The sequence below is a fragment of the Megalops cyprinoides genome, chromosome 9 (genome assembly GCF_013368585.1).
Source record: "Megalops cyprinoides isolate fMegCyp1 chromosome 9, fMegCyp1.pri, whole genome shotgun sequence".
NCBI lineage: Eukaryota > Metazoa > Chordata > Actinopteri > Elopiformes > Megalopidae > Megalops > Megalops cyprinoides.
In genome coordinates this window covers 265736-285735 of record NC_050591.1, presented here as the reverse complement: position 1 = coordinate 285735, position 20000 = coordinate 265736, and the positions used below count along the sequence as shown (strand labels likewise).

The window sequence follows — 20000 nt, the reverse complement described above, 5'->3', positions numbered from 1 at the left end:
CAACATAAGTGCCTGACCTCATAAATCTCTACAGAAGCTCCTACATAAGCTCTACAGAATGAATTCCCACAGAAACACTCCAAAATCTTGTGGAAAGCCTTCCAAGAAGAGTGGAAGCTGTTATAGCTGCAAAAGGGGGAGCCAACTCCATATTAAAGTATATGTATTTGAATACAATGTCATTACAATGTAATGGTCAGCCGTCCGAATACTTTTGTCCATATAGTGTGTGTGTGTGTGTGTGTGTATATATATATATATATATATATATATATATATACACACATATAATACACACACATAATACACACACACTATATCGGCAATCGGCCAAAATGAGTTTGAAAATGTCGGCATATTCGATATATCATGCATCCCTACTCGTTAGTATAAATTCACACTCTGGACCATGGCATGTGCATATTTGCTGGTATCCATAAAATGAATGTTGTCCTTAAACGCAGGAATTATGCACCAGCGATTCACTCATCTGAGCCACATTAAATATGTGTCATTTACACCAGTCGTGAGAGGTGCACAGAGCTTCCTTTATGCATACTACCAGTGAGTGAAAGTGGAAGTGTTAGACGACTTATCGTTTTACTGCATTAACTCACCACGTAGCCCATCAATAAAGATATGATTCTCAGTGACGCACCGCCTCTAGCTTCGAAATCGCGTGCGAACAGGAGCCAAAGTTCTCCCACTTAGTCGAGTGATGTGCAAATCCGGAGGGTGAGTGGGTGCGTCATTGTCTATAATTATATGCTCTAATCATGTTTTTCAATTTAACTACCTTGCTGAAGTAGTTCATTCTAAAGGTCATTTCATATGCCTGCCTCACATTAGTGTCTTGTTTTCAAAGCCTTGTCTGAAATACCCCATTGATTAAACGAGTCAGCTAGTAAATTCAGTAACATTCCGAGTCATTTTTTTAGATACGGATTAGATTGTGTGTTGTATACACCTGGATTTCAAAGGTAACCATTCTATTTTAGCTGTTGCTGGCAAATGTAAGTACAATCCAGTGTGCTGTCTTTCCATGTAAAACGCTTAGTGTGGGAAATTCAAATGCTGTCGTGTATTTCAATACGTGGAAATCTTTATATATCGAGGATTGCTGTTAACACAGACGTGAGTCTTTTTTTTTCCCAGTGACCACAAAATATGTTCTGGGAGGACTTTTTCCCCGTACTTTGTGGTTCGTGATTTGCAGATATGCAGGTTAATGTCTCCTTTTGAAAATGTGATGTTGGTGCTTAAGATAATTTCCATGTGTATTTAATTGATACCATTTTATGATGGTTTAAAGCCAGAAAGTCCGTAGTAACAATCTACTGTGTTTGCGGGGTGCATCATGCGCACATAGTCCACAGTGTAAAATTGATTCCATATCATATGTTGCGCTCTGTTGTTTGGCTGTACAGTACATTTACCAACAAATATGACATAAGTATTAATATGAAACATCTGAGGATTCATTGAACCACAACGATCATTTGGAAAGCCTGTTACTTTCGAACATACCTGATCATTTTAGTTTGACATAGCCTACATTTTTGCACATTTCAACCATGTTAGCTTTCTACATTATAAAATGGCACATTTTGCGTGTGTCTGTGTCTCAGTTGTCAGCGGATTTTGTCTAGGATTGCACCCTCTCGCAGAACTTTTCTTGACAAAGGCGACTTTCCAAAGAATGCTTTGAAAAGTGCAATACAGACAGGCGACTGTAAAAATCCATTATGGTGTGACGCATTTCAGATGAGCGGAGTACCTTTGACAGTGTTACAGATGATTACATTTTCTTTACACATTAATAGCAGTGAATTTCCGAGCCCTGCGTGGAAAGCGTTGCATGTCGACCGAACAACCGGTAACTATTTTCGTTCAGAAATTCACAAACTACTTAATTCACAGTCCAGCTGTCCACAATTGACCAGTGGTCTTGTGCCTGTCATAGGGCATGTGGATTCGCAGGAAGAAAGCGGCCCTGCTGCATCGAATTTGGTACCGTAAGCCTTCAGAACATCTGGACGCCTAATACACATTCAGGACGGAAAAGTGCATCGTTCTTTCTGCTTTCCCTGAAGGGGTCTCCTAACTTTAACCTTAGGTGGAACCGCTTTTTACAGGGAACCCAACCGCGTGCTAAGTAACGCCCCTGCAAACCAGTGACCCTTTGTGGTGACCATGATTCCGTAAACGTTTTCATAAGGTAGCAGTGTGAAAGAAAGAACACTGGAAGGCAGAAACGAATGTGAAAATACATTTAGAAGGTATGTCAATGTATACGTTCCAGATTTGCTGAGGAAATGTTAAATATTTGAAATGCTTTCAAACATGCATTTTTCCCCTGAGAACGTATGTAAAAACTTGACACAATCACCTATTTTCCCTTTTGTATTTCAAAATACTTCTAACAGTAAAATACCTCTAATACTTCTATGATACACCTATTACAACAAATATGTCAAACAGAAATACTGAAATACTTACACATTTGATCTAGATTTTGTGTGTAAGGTGGATGCTGCTGAGAGCAGGGCATGGAGAAGCAGGTGGTGGATCGTGCCAGAGCTGCATTCCGTTCCGGGAGGTCACGACCCCTGGAGTTCAGAGTTCAGCAGCTGAAAGCCCTTCACAGGCTGATTAAAGAGCATGAATCTGAGATAGTAGTGGCACTCAAACAGGACCTCAATAAGGTGAGTGTGATTGTCTAGAAAAGACCTAAGAACAGGGAAGCCCAAACTCTACCTTCTAAATGTATCATTACTTTCAACCTGTTCGCCTTTATCCTCCTTGATTAACAATAAAACGAATATTTCACAGAATAATCGACACCAATCGCGTAATTAGAATAAATGACTATGCTCACAAAACACTGCAGATTGTCTGAAATTTGTGTGCTTGCGAAAGCTACAATGTGAGATTGTTTAATTAAGGATGGCAATTATCGCTTTAAATTACGTTAAATGCTCATGACACATCTCCCATATTTCAAGGCCATCTCCCAGCACCCTCCCGTTTTGTTGTTTCTCCCGGGAAACTCCCGCACGGCAAACTTTATAATGAATAATCGTCATACACTGATCCATAAGTATTGTATGCAGACATCCCACCCTGCAAAAACTCATTTCATGGAGGGAGCACCACCACCCCCGCCCCCCGCAACGCCCCCTCGGTCGACCTCCAAGGGTGTATGAATACAGGACATTTGATTATGAAAGGACACAATTTATTTGATCACATTTTGAAACTTTACACATACAATATGTACTTATATTATTCAACTCGTGGAGTCATCTTTTTTTATTCTATTACAACGCAAGTCTATTGGGAGTTTTGCCTCATCACGTAGGACATCAATAGAGTAGCTCCTTAGCAGCTAGCCAGCTAGTTTAAATAACGTTAGCAATGCTAATGAACGAATGACACCAGTTAAACTCACCTCAGCATGTCTTTTACAGTCATTTAACCCACCATGGGCAATAGAAAAGTCGCTGTTGCAAACAGTGCAGCGAGCAACACTGTCATTATTTTTTACCCCTATTAGGCAGGGGTAGCCTACACTTTGGTGTAGTCTGGGGTGAAGTGCATTTAATATTTTCTTTTTTTGAAACAGTCTGCCATGCCGCTGCAGGACACTAAACTGAATTGACAATGAAAGAGAGAGGTCGACTGTAAAGCCCGTGTCAGGGCTCAGGCAGGGACTCAGGCACGGACCACGGGAGCTTCGGGTTCCAAGCGTCTTTGACAGAATCGTGAGGCAGAATCGTTAATCAGAAAAGGGCAGGGTCGAAAACCGGAAGGCAGTCCGTGGACAGAGCGAGGATCGGGAAACGGGAGCAGGCAAGGTCGGGAACCGGACAGGCAGGCAATCAGGCGAACGAGACAAGGAGGCAGGCAAAAACGAGGTCTGGGGAAAAGCAGGGTCAAAAAGCGAGAAACCGGCAGACAGAAGCAAAATGCAAACGCGGGGACGAAACAGGCGAAAAACACTGTGACGAACTAGCAACAGGACAGGGAAAAGCAGAGAAGATATAGGGCAGGGCAGACGAGGGAATGGGAAGCAGGTGTGCAGGCAATCAGGCGGGCGGAGACCGGGCGGTGAGCGGGGCAGGACTAAAACACAAGGAAAACAAAAGCACATGGGCAAAGGAAAAAACAAAAACACAACAGCTAAGGAGGCGGAGCACTGACAGTACCCCCCCCACTACGGACGCCCCCAGGCGCCCTAGCGGGTGCGCCAGGATGCCGGCGGTGGAAGTCCCTGATGAGGGCAGGATCCAGGATGTCCCTGGCAGGGACCCAACACCTCTCCTCGGGGCCGTAGCCCTCCCAGTCCACCAGGTACTGGAATCCACGTCCCCGGCACCGGACCTTTAGCAGGCGGCGCACGGTGTAAGCCTCCGTTCCGTCGATCAGGCGAGGCGGCGGAGGAGCCCTCGGAGCCGGGCAGAGGGGGCTACTGACGACAGGCTTGACTCTGGAGACATGGAAGGTGGGGTGGATACGACGGAGGGAGAGCGGGAGCTTGAGCCGAACCGCTACGGGACCAATCACCTTGGCAATAGGAAAGGGGCCGATGTAGCGAGGTGTGAGCTTGCGGGAATCCGTCCTGAGGGGAAGATCCCTGGTGGAAAGCCACACCCGCTGACCCAAGCGATAGCGGGGGGCTGGTAACCTAGACAGCACTGGAAAGGGGACAGTCCCGACGATGATGAGGGCAGGGAGTTAATGGCATATTCTACCCAGGGCAGTTGCTGGCTCCACGCTGACGGCTCCTGGGAGGTGAGACACCGCAGTACGGTCTCCAATTGCTGGTTCGCCCGCTCGGACTGGCCGTTGGACTGGGGGTGGAACCCAGACGACAAACTGACCGTGGCGCCCAGCAGCCTGCAAAAAGCCTTCCAGAAGTGAGAGGTGAACTGGGGACCCCGGTCGGACACCACGTCTGTGGGCAGCCCATGTAGCCGGAACACGTGGTGTATAAGCAGTTGGGCTGTTTCTCTGGCAGAGGGGAGTTTGGGGAGTGGGACGAAGTGGACGGAATTGGAAAACCGATCTACGATGGTGAGGATGGTGGTGTTACCGTCAGATGAGGGCAGACCGGTGACGAAATCCAGAGCGATGTGGGACCAGGGTCGTCGGGGAACTGGCAGGGGTTGCAGCAGGCCAGCGGGCGGCTGGTTAGATGTCTTGTTACGGGCGCAGACCGAGCAGGCAGAAACGAAGCTGCGGACGTCCTCCTTCATGGTGGGCCACCAGAACCGCCGACTGATGAATGCCGCCGTACGTCTGGCGCCGGGATGGCAGGCGAGTCTGGACGAGTGCCCCCATTGCAGGACCTGAGAGCGGATAGAACGAGGAACAAAGAGGCGATTAGGGGGGCAGGAGCTAGGACCCGGTTCGGTCCGGAGAGCGGCGTGGACGACGTTCTCAATGTCCCATTGTGCCGCTGCAACCAAGCATCGGGCAGGTAAAATGGTGCTGGGTTCCGGGGTCTCGTCTGCTGGCGCGAACTGGCGAGACAGGGCGTCGGGTTTCCCATTCTTGGTTCCCGGTCGGTAGGACAGAGTAAAGTTGAACCGGGGAAAAAGCAGAGACCAGCGGGCCTGTCGGGGGTTCAGACGCTTAGCCGACCTGATATACTCCAAGTTTTTATGATCTGTCCATACCAGGAACGGCGTCCTTGCCCCCTCCAGCCAGTGCCTCCACTCCTCCAGCGCCAGTTTAACTGCTAGTAGCTCCCGATCGCCGATGTCGTAATTGCGCTCCTTGGGCGAGAGGCGATGGGAGAAGTAAGCGCAGGGGTGGAGTTTGCTGTCGGTGGCAGAGCGCTGAGACAGGACTGCCCCCACTCCCACGTCTGAGGCATCCACCTCCACGACGAACTGCCGGGCAGGATCGGGCTGGGTCAGAATGGGCGCTGAAGTGAAGCGGCCCTTCAGGTTGCGGAACGCCTCCTCCGCTCCCGGGGACCAGGTAAATGCCCTGTTGACGGATGTCAAAGCAGTGAGGGGAGCCGCTATCGTACTGTAATTCCGAATGAAGCGGCGGTAAAAGTTAGCAAAGCCGAGGAAGCGCTGCAGCTCTCACGGGAAGTGGGGCGAGGCCACTCCTCTACAGCTCGCACCTTCTGCTGGTCCATTTGGATGTTACCCGCCGTGATCACGAAACCCAGGAAAGAGACGGTGTCCCGATGAAACTCGCATTTCTCTGCCTTGACATACAGGTGGTTCTCCAGCAGGCGCTGGAGAACCCGACGGACATGCTGGACGTGTTCGGGCAAGGAACGGGAGAAGACGAGTATGTCGTCCAGGTAAACGAACACATACTGGTTAAGCATGTCGCGGAGGACATCGTTTACCATTGACTGGAATACAGCCGGGGAATTCGTCAGACCGAATGGCATGACCAGATATTCAGAGTGCCCGGAAGGAGTGTTGAAGGCAGTCTTCCACTCGTCTCCCTCACGGATACGGATCAGGTGGTAGGCGTTGCGGAGGTCGAGTTTAGTAAAGATGGTGGCCCCTTGCAGCGACTCGAAAGCAGTGGACAGGAGCGGTAGGGGGTAGCGATTCTTTACGGTGATGGCGTTGAGACCACGGTAATCAATGCAGGGACGGAGGGAGCCGTCCTTCTTCCCTACGAAGAAAAATCCAGCCCCGGCAGACGAGGAGGACGGGCGGATGATCCCGGCAGCTAAAGACTCCCGGATGTAGCAATCCATGGCCTCCCTCTCTGGCGGGGACAGGGAGTACAGGCCCCCCCTTGGGGGTGAGGAGCCGGGCAGGAGGTCGATCGCACAGTCGTAGGGGCGATGCGGAGGAAGCGAGGTGGCGCGGGACTTACTGAAAACCGGCTTCAAGTCCAGGTACTCCGGCGGCACTGCCGACAGATCCGGGAATTCCTCGGGCGAGGGAGCGTCTAGCGACACAGGAGCCAGAGCATCGCGAAGACAGTGGGAGTGGCAGAATGGGCTCCAGCCCAAAATCTTGTTGCCCTGCCAGTCAACGTGGGGGTTGTGCCGAGCGAGCCAGGGATGGCCCAGGACCACGGAAGCTTGTGGGGTGTCTAATATGTGTAGAACAATCTCCTCGCGATGGTTGCCGGAGATGAGGAAGCCCACAGGAGGGGTGGCGTGAGTGATGCGGACCAGCGGGGCCCCGGTGATGGCGTGGGCTTCTAGCGGCGAGCGCAGCGGGACACGGGGCAGCTGCAATTGGGCCGCCAGGCCGGCATCGATGAAACTCCCGTCAGCCCCTGAATCGAGTAGCACTGAGACGGCGTGGGGCTGGCCCCCGATGAGCAGAGCGGCCGGAAAAAGAGGGCGGACTTCAGGGGACTGGCTTAAGGGGGTCACGCTCACCTGTACTCCCCTTGCTACGGGTGAGCGCTGGCCCTTTACCGGACAGGTCGCCACGAAATGCCCTGACTGCCCGCAGTAAAGGCAGGCCCCGGCGCTGATTCTCCTCTGTCGTTCGGCAGGGGACAGGCGAGTCAGGCGAGTGCGGTCGACCTGCATCGGCTCCGGGGAAGCAGGCGGCGGAATAGCAGGGCTATGCACAACTGGCGTGGGCAGTTGTGCTCGAGAGGGGCTTGGCAGTTCACTGACTCCTCTCTCCCGGCGCCGCTGCGCCAGGCGCTGGTCGACTCGGATAGCCAGGTCCACCAGGGCGTCAAAGCTGGCCGGCAGTTCCCGGGTGGCCAGCTCATCCTTGACGGACTCAGTAAGGCCGTGGAGAAAAACGTCGTATTGAGCCTCCGAATTCCAGCCGATGGAGGCAGCGAGAGTGCGGAAGTCAATGGCAAAGTCCGACACTGACCGACGCCCCTGGTGAATCAAGAGCATCTCCCTCGCAGCCTCGCGACCATGTCTGGATCGATCGAAGACCCTCTTCATCTCCTCCGCAAAGGCCGCGAAGGAACGGCAGAAAGGGGCGCCGGCGTCCCAAACCGCAGTGCCCCACTCCCTGGCGCGTCCCATCAGCAGGGTAATGACATAGGCGATCTTCGCCCGGTCCGTGGGAAACGTGGAAGGCTGCAGTTCAAAAACCAGGGAGCACTGGGAGAGGAACGACCGACAGGTTCCCGGATTCCCCGTGTATGACTCGGGAGGTGGCAGACGGGGCTCCCGGTTAGGGGGTACAGTAGGAGCAGGTGGGGGAGCTGCAGCGGGCGGCGAGGGGCGGTTATCCTGGCTCAGCTGCAACTGCTGCAGCTGAGATGTGATGCTGGCAAGGCTGGCAGCGATCCCTCCAGGGACCGGCCGATGGTTCTCAGCTGGGTTTGGTGCCCCCCCAGCAACGCGCCCTGCAGCTCCAGTGCAGCCCGCAACTGGGGTAGGTCCGCTGAGTCCATGATGGGCTAGTTCGTGCTGTCAGGGCTCAGGCAGGGACTCAGGCGCGGACCACGGGAGCTTCGGGTTCCAAGCGTCTTTGACAGAATCGTGAGGCAGAATCGTTAATCAGAAAACGGGCAGGGTCGAAAACCGGAAGGCAGTCCGTGGACAGAGCGAGGATCGGGAAACGGGAGCAGGCAAGGTCGGGAACCAGACAGGCAGGCAATCAGGCGAACGAGACAAGGAGGCAGGCAAAAACGAGGTCTGGGGAAAAGCAGGGTCAAAAAGCGAGAAACCGGCAGACAGAAGCAAAATGCAAACGCGGGGACGAAACAGGCGAAAAACACTGTGACGAACTAGCAACAGGACAGGGAAAAGCAGGGAAGATATAGGGCAGGGCAGACGAGGGAATGGGAAGCAGGTGTGCAGGCAATCAGGCGGGCGGAGACCGGGCGGTGAGTGGGGCAGGACTAAAACACAAGGAAAACAAAAGCACATGGGCAAAGGAAAAAACAAAAACACAACAGCTAAGGAGGCGGAGCACTGACAGCCCGCCCACAGAGAAAACTGATAGGTCTACTTAGCACAAAGAGAGACCTATCAGGATGCTCCCTCTGTCACTTTTTCATTATATCTGTCTCTCTCTCTCTCACCCTCTCACTTGCTCGCTCTCAAAAAATTGATTTCCGGGATATTGTATATAATCTGCGGGTGTCAGGGAGCCGCTATCAATATGCGAGAGACTCTTGGAACTTCCAGGAGTGGTGGGATGTCTGTGTCAAGTTGCCAGATCATCTATGAACACTACATACAATTATTTATTTACTTATTTATTTACTATCCACAAACCTAACCTAAATGTTGGCAGGTATAGGTAGGGGGGACCCCCCGATTGCCACCGGGTATTTCGCACACTGCCTAAGAGGCATCCTCTCCTCTACTTAGGGTTTCACATTGAATCCCCCCGGTGGGGGGGTGTGTGTATTGCTGGTGACGGACTCTGATTACTGTTTCTCACACCAATCAGAGCTGTTGTGACGTGCTGCTCTTTGAACTCACTGGCCTGGAGGGGGAGATCTCTCTGGCCCTGGATAGGCTGCCAGAGTGGGCAGCGCCTCGGCCCGTGGAAAAGAACTTACTCACCATCTCAGACCAAGTATTCATCCAGCCAGAGCCCCTGGGGGTGGTGCTCATCATCGGGGCCTGGAACTACCCCTGGGCCCTCACCCTGATGCCGCTTGTAGGGGCCATTGCAGCTGGTACACTCCTCTCTGTCTCTCACTCAATATGATCACTTAACCTCGCAAGCTCCCCTGTTCCTCTCTCACTATATGTCATTTCCTTTCCCTTTTTCTCCCCCCCACCCTCTCTGCAGGAAATGGTGCAGTGGTGAAGCCCTCAGATTTGAGTGAAAGTTCCTCCAAACTTTTGCAGGAGCTCCTGCCTCAGTATCTAGATCAGGTAACAAAGATGAACTCAAATCTGGATCATATAACCAGGCTAATGAACTCCTATCTGGATTAGGTAACTAAATTACACTCCTGTCTGGATTCGGTAACTAGGGTACACTCCTATGTGGATTAGTTAATTAGGATACACTCTTTGAATTTGTGTGTGAGCACAGTGTGTGGGGAATACTCTGCTCAGTGTGAATATGTAATGTCATTGTCTGTATGTGTGCAGTGTGTATATGTGTATGTGTGTTTGTACATGCCTTTGTAATGTCACTATTTGAATTTGCTGTGTGAATGTGTTCTGTCTCTGCGTGGATGTGAGTGTGTGATTTCACAGTGTGTGTGCCTGTGTGGTCAGTGTATTCATGGGATATATCACTGTGTGGTTGTGGTGTGTGCTAGTATGATGTCACTGTGAGTGTGTGTAATGTTACTATGTGTGTCTCAGGAGCTGTACCCTGTGGTGACAGGGGGTGTCCCCGAGACACAGGAGCTGTTGGGGCAGCGCTTTGACCACATCTTCTACACTGGAAGCAGCACCGTGGGCAAACTAGTGATGGAGGCGGCTGCGCGCCACCTGACCCCCGTCACCCTGGAGCTGGGGGGGAAGAGCCCCTGCTACATCGACAAGGACTGTGACATTGCTGTAGCCTGCCGGTGAGGCTTGGACACAAGGCCTCTGGAAACCTCAGCCTCTTTGAGAAAGCCCTAATGCAGCTCTGAAGCGGCTCTGACATAGCTCTGAGACACCTCTCACCCAGCTCTAACTTGGCTCTGACACAGCTCTGAAATGCTTTCTGACACCTCTCTGACGCAGCTCTGAAAGGCCCTCACACACTCTGAAAACACCTCACTGACACAGCAGTAATGCAGTTCTGAAACCTCTCTCCCATGCAGCTCTAACACAGCTCTGAGACACCCCTCACACGTCTTACACAGCTCTAATGCAGCTTCTAACACAGCTGCGACACAGTTCTGAAACACCTCTAACACAGCTCTCACACAGCTGTAACACAGCTCTGAAACACCTCTAACACAGCTCTAATGCCATCTCCCTCTCCTGTAATCCTCTCTACAGCCGGATCACCTGGGGGAAGTTTGAGAACTGCGGCCAGACCTGCATTGCCCCTGACTACATCCTGTGTGAGCCCAGCATCCAGGACAGAGTGGTGGAGGAGATTGGGCGAACATTGCAGGTCAGACATCCTTATTCTGACAGTTTTTCACAGAGACAGCACTTTTCTGTGGCTGTTACCTCAGCATTGACATTTAATCCAGACCTGTCATTGACTGCAGGAGTTCTATGGAGAAGACCCCAAGGTATCACCAGACTATGGACGCATAATCAATCAGCGCCACTTTGATCGGGTGATGGCTTTGCTGGAGGGCTGCACAGTGACGCTGGGTGGAGACAATGACAAGTCCCAGTGCTACATCGGTATAGTGTGGGGCCAGTCATAGTACTACATTGGTGTAGTGTGTGGCTATACCCAGCACTGCATTGTTACTGTGTGGCCACTGTGTGGCCAATCCCAGCACTACACACCTGTAATGTACAGTGACGGCACCTCTCTCTGCCCCACCCCCAGCCCCCACAGTCTTGAAAGACGTGCTTCCCCACGCCAGGATCATGCAGGAGGAGATCTTCGGCCCCCTGTTACCCATAGTGACAGTTGCCGGGGTAGACGAGGCCATCCACTTCATGAATGAGCAAGAGAAGCCCCTGGCCCTCTACGTCTTCTCCTCCAAAAGCAAGGTGAGAGACATCGGGGTGTGTTAGTCAGCTTCTCAACACTGACCCCTGACCTCTGAACCCATCTCTCCTGTATTCTGGCCCTCCTCCAGGTGATAAAGCGGATGCTGGCTGAGACATCCAGCGGAGGAGTGACGGTCAATGATGTCATTATGCACTACACCCTCTCCTCACTGCCCTTTGGGGGTGTGGGTAAGACACAACCAATCAATGCATTCATATTATGGACACTGCCACATCGTGGTCAATTTAAATGCAGTTGTTTGTGCTGTATAGCAGAACATCAGCCAATCATCCCTCTCTCTGGTGTAGGTGTCAGTGGAATGGGGTGCTACCACGGTCGACACACCTTTGACCAGCTGAGCCACCTCCGGGCCTGCCTGGTGAGGTCGCTTACTATGGAGGGCATGAACAAGGTCCGCTACCCACCCCTGTCTCTCTCCCGGCTGCGCATGGCCAGGTTCTTCATGCAGAAGCATATGGGAAGCTGTGACCAGGCTGCCTGCCTGTGGGCTGTCCTGCCCTCCATTTTGGCTCTGGGGCTGCTCATTGCTCTGCTGGTGGTATTGCTGAAGGTGAGGGCACTGTGACTGTGTCAGAGTGAGAAGAGAGTATTAACCACACGCATACACATACATGCGTGCATACACACACATTCACATATCTGCGCACAAACGCACACACATCACACACATGCATGCACAAACACACATACATGCAGACACTCGTATGCACACACACACCAACAGTTACACGTAAACAGGCACAGATGCACATACATCAGCCAGCCATACACATAGACAATGACACAAGGAAAGCTTTTGACATTGCTGAACAGTCAATGATCACAATGACAGAGAGAAAACATAAGCAGGGGTGTAGGAACCGGGGGAACACGTCCCCCCAAGTATTTGTGTCGGCTATTTTTGTCCCACCCAACTAGTTCCCCAATAAATTAACTTCTCTAAATGAGTAAAACATTATTTGTAGTCGTGTCACAACAACCAGCAAATTTAGAATAAAAGTTTAATTTGGAAATGGAATATCGTTTTCCCTGACCAGGTTTTGTGAGAGTGCCACTTAACTGACTGGAAAAACAAAACAAACAAAAAAAAAAACACGCAAGCACAATCAATTTGAACCTAAGCCTTAAACATGCACCCACTCCCTGGGGAAAAAATAAAACACACAGACATTAGATCGTTTTTTGGAGTAAAGACTAAGCATGGTAGATGACAGTGACGTGTGGATTTATTTAGCGTTTTTCATATTTTGAATAATTTGGCAACAGCGATTGTAGCCTAGGCTATTAGCTAGCTAGTTTCCGCACTGTTGAAACTACTGTACGTTAAATAAAATTTGATTTCAGGATACGTTGAATTCATGTTAAACGACAACCACAAGCATTAACCCATTAAACAGGTTTTTATTTTCGAAGATAACTCTGGGCTCCCGCTCGTTGACACAACAGATTAACTGGGACGACACTAGATACAGCAGTCGTTTAAAAAGCACTGGGCTAAAAAAAGAAAGAAAAAAAAAATTGAGTTCACGAGGTAACCGCCTTTGCAAATCAAGGACGTAGGAAGTATTCTGGGCTACTCGCCGCAGGCTATTTTCGGTATCAAATTCTCTATAGCCCACTACTGAACAGTATTCTGTTTGAGTATGCCGTAAATATTCATATATAACCTTACCTTATTACTTATTTCGCTGATCATTAATGAACAAGCTAATGTCAGGTAACCAGCTGTTTTGTCACTGACATAGGCCTATTGCTGAAGTAAAGTTAGCATCAGCTAGCTAGCTAGTAATACCGGTGGGAGAATTATGTGACCAACTTTGTGAAGAAAACTTCACCACAGTATTCAGTCGACATTTTAAGTTTTAGAAACTGCAGACAAATAAATGTTTTAATTAAGTTAAACAAAAAACGTACACACAGTATGTACTGTACTTCCATGCTTTCCTGTTGTTCAAGGCCACAGATTTTCATCAACGTTACACCTGTTTTCAATGGCTATACAGTGAGAGAAAACCTGTCTGCTGTGTGTAGTCCATATTTGGCAGACTTCTGCTGTGATTGGATGGCATGTGTAGCAGAGCTGAAGTGATAGGCTCGTGTGAGTCCTGCGTAAAGCCTTAGGTAGCGGGTAGCAGGTAGCCGAGTGGTTGCAGCGGCTGCGTCACTCCCCCTGAGACCTGGTTAAGTAGCGTTTCGCCGACAGGCTAACGGCAATTTGCCTTTAGCTCAACTAGCAACAACGCTGGCTTTAAGGGGTTGGCAGCGAGCAGTAAGAACCTCAGTTCGAAACTCGCTCGCTCGCCGACCCACGTAACATCATATTAAAACACAACGCAAGATACCACCCATTACACATGTGTAGCGGAGCTGAAGTGATTAGCTCGTGTGAGTCCTGCGTAAAGCCTTAGGTAGCGGGTAGCAGGTAGCCGAGTGGTTGCAGCGGCTACGTCACTCCCTCTGAGACCTGGCTAAGTAGCGTTGTTGCCGACAGGCTAACGGCAATTTGCCTTTAGCTCAACTGGCAACGACGCTGGCTTTAAGGGGTTGGTAGCGAGCAGTAAGAACCTCAGTTCGAAACTCGCTCGCTCGCCGACCCACGTAACATCACATTAAAACACAACGCAAGAGACCACCCGTTACACATGCACCATTCATTACATCAAAGTGTGACATTTGGTTATGTGGATTAGTGTCATACACTTTCCATCTCAATGAGGAAAATAACTCTTCATATATATATAGGCCTAATGAGACACATCCTAATGTTGGGTGACACACCTTCATGTTGGGCAAACTCTGCCCCAGATGTGCATCTCCTATATCCAGATGAGCTTAGTAGTAACAGAGGTGTGCAGGTCTTCTTGAAAGCACTTAAGCGGTGTTTACACATGCATACCTTCTTATTTCAAGCCATCCTGATATTGTTTTATTCTTCAATCAAGATATATGCTGCCTTAAGGAGTGGGATTATGCATACATAAAATTCACAGCAAGTTGTGTGTCCCCCAATATCAAACTCTCCCCTACACCCTTGAACATAAGCATGAAAATAGGCCAATTACATCCTATTCAGTCTTATTTTTAAGCAGTGGTGGAGGTATTAAGTTGCTAATTTGTTCAATGTCAGTATGAAATTACCAAATTGTTGTTATGTTCTCACATTCATTTCTCTCTCCCTCTCTCTCTCTCCTTCTCTTTCTTTAGGACTCTCTGAAATGAAATTACTCAGGCAGTTCTTCTTAACAAAGTAACAGACAAGACATATCATTCCATGGTAACAAATAAAAGGACTTTAGGGTAGCTATAGGCATGGCTAATCAGGTAGGGAGAAACTCAGGAGGAGATACAGATGAGAGCTTTGGGTTGGCCAAACCATTTAGAGAGGGGTTTCAGGGATCCAAATTCCATGGCTGGAGCAGCACGTTTTATAGTGTCATTGCACAATGTGTAATTCTCACATTCACACGCTGTTTTTTTTATCTATAGCCTTTTGCCAGGGGTCAGGAAATCATTTTTCAGTTCTTCCCATTAGTCTCCCTTCAATTTCTTTTCTGCTTTTTTGACTCCCTCTGTAAATAGGACTCTGTGAAGCACTCTGTGAAAATCTCATTGTTAAAGGTATTATACCAAATAAAAGTTGATTGACTAAAGTTTGAGTAGTATTCTTTTCTGGTTATAGCTTTTTTAAGGTAACCTTCATCTAATACTCACTGCCTTTGGTTGTACCTGTGGCCATGGGATCTGTGTGGGGTTTGAGGCTAATGTTCCATCTGAAAATCAGAAATGTGGTCTTTCTCCATATTTGTCAGACATTGTATCACCACAAGAGGGTAGAAATTCTTCTGGAATGATTAATATGATTTCAGTTTCTAGATATAAAATACGAAAAGCAACGTTCATTTAAATTAGTAGGCACTCCAAATTCGTACAGTGATGTAAAAATTTCAATTTAAAATTCAACCAAATCAGTGGTTTATTGTTGCAGCAACCAAACTAGTATATCAACATATCCAATGGCCTTGTAAAGATTTAGACATCGTGGCTGTATTCGAAACCGCCTACTGCATACTATGTACTGCATACTACACAAGTATACTGTATACTGCATGCTATTATTTAGTGTAGTACCCAGTATTTCCACCATTAATGATTACATTTGTAGTATGTTACATTGTCGCGTAAAATCATTGCGAGTTTAGAAACGTCTAGATTTCCTCGTGGTGTTTTCCAATTAGACGCCACTAGCATTCTCACTAGTGAAAAGTACTGGCGAGTTCACTAAAATTTTCGCGAGTTCGGTGGTACGGGCACATAATGTGGCACGGAGGAGAAGAAGAGCTGCTACAAAAAAAAAAAAAAACATTTTGGCCGTGATATTTGAATATGAATACATATTCAAATTACATATAGATGTAAGTAGCCCACGCTGCTAGCTTGCAAACTTAACTTTTTATGCTTTTACACCTGTTAGGCTGTATGTCGTCAGATAATTAATAAGGTAAAAATGTATATGAAAATTCACGAATGAACATTTCTTTATTAATAAAAAGATTTTCTATGAGGAACAACTGATAGTTTAATTACAGATGTCATACAGTTTTAGATTTCAGTCATTTTCAAATAATGGAATTGTCAGGAGTTCCTCCTGACATGATCGCGCTGCACTCCCTGGGAGAGCGAGGGGGCTCGGGATTGAATAATTGGCTAATGACGGTGTTCGCTGTCTGGTGTGTGCTCCGCACCTGGTGCCTGTCTGTGATTTCGCCAGGACTATTTAGGCAGGTGAGTGGGAGTAGCACCAAGGAGACGCTGACGGAGGTTGTCACACGGGGTTTTAGCGTGAAGTTAAGTTTTTTTTTTTTTTTTTTTCCTTTGAACGTGCCGGCACGGCCGAGTTTTCGGGTTTATTTTTTTTGGTTTGCTGTTTTTTTCCTTTGCGTTTAGTTTGAGCTCTGGGAGTCGCGACCCAGAGCGGGTTTTGAGTTTGTTTTGTTTGGTTAAATTCTTTCTTTTTTTGCTTTGGTGTGCTGGGCCGAGTGTGGTTGTGTGTCGTAGGCGGCCTCAGAGGAGCGGTGACCGAAGGGGCTCCAGCGGCGAATCCCTGAGGGAGCGGGGAAAACATCACTTGGTTCCGGACGCAGCCGGGGTCGAAGAGAGCCCCCACCCCGTGGAAGCGCGTGCTGGGGAGGTGGATCCCCTAGCTGGAAGGGAGGTGGCACCGCGGAACCTCAAGAGAGTGCGTGAGTCACCAGCACGGGGTAGAGAGGGAGGCTGACCGGCTGCTGCTCTGTGTCTCCCTCAGTGTGATCCCGCGGAGCCGGCGGAGTTACTACCGGGGAGAAGACGTGGGTCGCCGCCGGAGCCGCCAGCCCCCGCAGGAGTGACGCGAGGGCCTTGTCTGGAGTTTAATTTTTTTTTGTTTTTTTGGGACGTAGGCGAAGCCCGGCAGTGAGCTACGTCCCCCCTTATACTTTCGTTTTCGTTTTGTACGTCTTGTGTGGTGTGCGTGCGTGCGTGTGCGTGCGTGTGAGGAGCCTCCCCCGCAGCGGCAGCACTTCCCCCCCGGTGGTGAAATTGAGCAGTCCTCTCTCTCCCGTTGTCCAGGTGGGCGGGGACGCCAGATCACGGGGTGTTTGCAGTGAGGCTAAGTGTGTGTGTGTGTGGGGATTCCTTTTTTTCTTTTTTTGGTGTGTGCGGTTGGGTAGCTTTCCTGCCTGTTTGTAGCCGGGGAGGCAGACAGGGGTGGACAGAAGGATAGGGGGAGGGGCTTCGCTGGGAGAGGGATAGCGGCGTCTCAAATTTTATGAATTGTTTTGTTAAATTTGTGTTTTTTAATTAGCAAAAAATAGAGTTGCTATCCTACTCACCTTGTCCTGGCATTCTTGTGGCGGGCAGATCCCTAGGAGGGCGAACTGGTTGGGCATTGTCACTCCTGACACTACAAATTTTGGCGTAAGTAGGCAGGTTCCGCCTTGTCACAAGAATGGATGAGCGGGGAGGAGCAGGTGCGGCGTTTCCACCGGGTGGTGTCACCGTCCCCTGGTTTATGTGCGCGCCCTGGGTCCCTAAGTTCTCTGGGGAAGAAGGCGCGGTCAGATATGGGGAGTGGCGGGCACAGGTTCAGGCTATGCTCCGGGCACAAGGGCTCACACAGGAACAAAGGGTTGACTTTCTGATGGGGGCCCTGGAGGGACGTGCCCGCCGGGAGGTGCTGCTCGTGCCGGTGGAGCAGCGCAACACGGTCGCCCTTCTGTGGGCCATGCTGGAGGAGCTGTTTGCCCGCCCCACACCGCTACCCGTGGTTCGCCAGAACTTCTTCCAGTGTGCGCAGGAGCGGGAGGAGAGTTTGGATGGGTACCTCCTTCGGCTACGGGAGGTGCACGCCAAATGGCGGGCCCGGGAGCCGGCGGTGGATGGTGACAGCCTGGTGTTGCGGGACCAGTTTCTGCTTGGCCTGCGGAGGGGCCCCCTTAAACAGGAACTGCAGAGGCAGGTGAGGCGGCAGCCCGCGCTCACTTTCCAGCAGGTGAGTCGTGAGGCCCGCGAGCTTGAGCTGGAGTCCGAGGGGGGGGACGGGGCAATGTGCTGTGCTTCTCGTTCGCAGGAACCTCGGCTGCCGGCTGTTCTGCTCCAGGCAGGGGACCTGGAGCACTGGAAGGACGAGGTGCGGGCTGAAATGCGGCAGGAGCTCCAAGAACAGGTGGCCGCACTGGGCAAAGCACTGATCGCGGAGCTTCGACAGCAGTGGCCGCAGGCTCCAGCCACCCCGCCCGTAGAGGAACGGGAGCCCCAGGCCCGTGGCCCGGAGAGCCGTCGCCCCGCCGGGCAGGGTCAGGGGCCGGCACGGTTTCAGTGGGACGCTGATAGCCAGCCCATTTGTGTTGCATGTGGGCAGGCCGGGCATGTGCAGCGCCACTGTTTCCAGCGTGCGCCGTTAAACTCCTGACCCCGTCCGCGGTAGGGCACGCGGGCGGGGTACAAGGGGATACTGGCGAAGACTGCCCTGAGCGTATAGCGGTCCTGGGGCCATGCCCCCAGGTGGAGGTGGAGGTAGGTGGGGTTAAGGTGCCGTGTCTTTTGGACACAGGCTCACAGGTCACCCTGATGAGTGAGGGGTTTTTCAGGAAGTGGTTTGGGGGCCTTCCCGAGCGGGACACGGGTGCTCTGCAGTGGTTGTCCCTGCGGGCAGCCAAAGGGCTAGACATACCCTTTGTGGGGTATGTGGTTTTTGATTTTGTAGTCGGGGGGGGTCCGCATCCCTGATAAGGGCGTTATTGTAGTAGAGGACCATTGTCTAGGGTCAGATAGCGTCCTGTTGGGGATGAACATTATCTCCCAGTGTTGGGAAGAGGTGATGAGGGGTGTACAGCCTGGTGCCCTAACCTTTTCTGCCTCTCAGCAGGGCTGTGCTCGGCGGGCCTGGGAGCGGGCTTTTGCCCTGTGCCGCCGGGCCCAGGTGCAGGCCCTCTCCCCGAAACGTGGAACGCTACGGCTGGGTCGGAGCGACGACACTGAAGTGCCGGCTGGCTCCGAGGTGGTGCAGTGGGTCCGCGTGGAGGGAGGTGAACACCTGGAGGGCCTGCCCTGCCTGTTGGAGGGGCTCGAGGAAGGTGGCGAGTGGCAGGTGGCCCGGGCCGTGGTTCGGCCACGGGGGGGGCAAGGTTCCCCTCCGTGTGATGAACGTGCACCCCCATCCCTTGACCTTACCCCGACGACGCCCCTTGGCAACCCTGTCTTGTCTTGACCTCTCGCAGATGCAGGGTGAGTGCGATGTGGTGCTGCGGAGCCCCCGCCCCGGGGAGGTAGAGGTGACTGTGGGGACCGTCCAGGCGCCATTGGGGGTGGGGAGTCCACTGCCCCCGCCGGAGCTGGAGGGACTCACGGGGGAGCAGCACCGTCAGGCACAGGAGCTGCTGCAGAAGTGGGCGGGGGTGTTCGCAGCCCACGAGGAGAACTTCGGGTGTACCGATGCGGTGTATCACCGCATCCCGACCGGTAATGCTCCACCCAGCCGTGAGAGGTATCGCGCTCTTCCCCCTGGCCTTTATCCCGAGCTGCGGGCTCTGTTGCAGGGGATGCTAGAGAGTGGGGTGATCACCGAGAGTTCCAGTCCCTGGGCAGCCCCGGTTGTTGGTGGGTACGGCAGCTCGGGGTAGGCGCACACAGCGGGTGGAGTGGGGCCCCGAGTGCCAGCGTGCCTTCGAGGGGTTGAAGGCTGCCCTGCTCTCCGCACCAGTCTTAGCCTATGCTGACTTCTCATTGCCTTTCAGGGTATATACGGATGCCAATATGGACGGGCTGGGGGCTGTGTTGTCGCAGGTCCAGGAGGGTAAGGAGAGGGTGATTGCCTATGCTACCCGGAGCCTGCACCCCGCGGAGAGGAATGACCAGAACTACAGCGCCTTCAAGCTAGAGCTGCTG

The 20000-nt window shown here is 51.3% G+C and overlaps 1 protein-coding gene across 1 annotated transcript; it reads left to right on the top strand.

Moving 5' to 3' along the window:
* Positions 1-2549: 2549 nt before the first annotated feature.
* On the top strand, positions 2550-19735 carry LOC118782863 (aldehyde dehydrogenase family 3 member A2-like). Its single transcript, XM_036536473.1, has 14 exons — positions 2550-2705; positions 9375-9606; positions 9723-9808; positions 10250-10458; positions 10880-10997; positions 11098-11239; positions 11391-11557; positions 11647-11746; positions 11867-12129; positions 17650-18105; positions 18214-18409; positions 18541-18629; positions 18982-19218; positions 19334-19735. The coding sequence occupies exons 1-14, from the start codon at positions 2550-2552 to the stop codon at positions 19733-19735; spliced, it is 2853 nt and encodes a 950-aa protein (XP_036392366.1).
* Positions 19736-20000: the final 265 nt, after the last annotated feature.

What these genes read in the sequence shown, in the direction of transcription:
- LOC118782863 (XM_036536473.1), top strand. Translation starts at nt 2,550, where the DNA reads ATGGAGAAGCAGGTGGTGGATCGTGCCAGAGCTGCATTCCGTTCCGGG. An exon ending in CCGTCGCCCCGCCGGGCAGG is followed by an intron (nt 18,410 to 18,540) that starts GTCAGGGGCCGG and finishes CGTCCGCGGTAG; the next exon opens with GGCACGCGGGCGGGGTACAA. An exon ending in GCCCCCAGGTGGAGGTGGAG is followed by an intron (nt 18,630 to 18,981) that starts GTAGGTGGGGTT and finishes GCCTCTCAGCAG; the next exon opens with GGCTGTGCTCGGCGGGCCTG.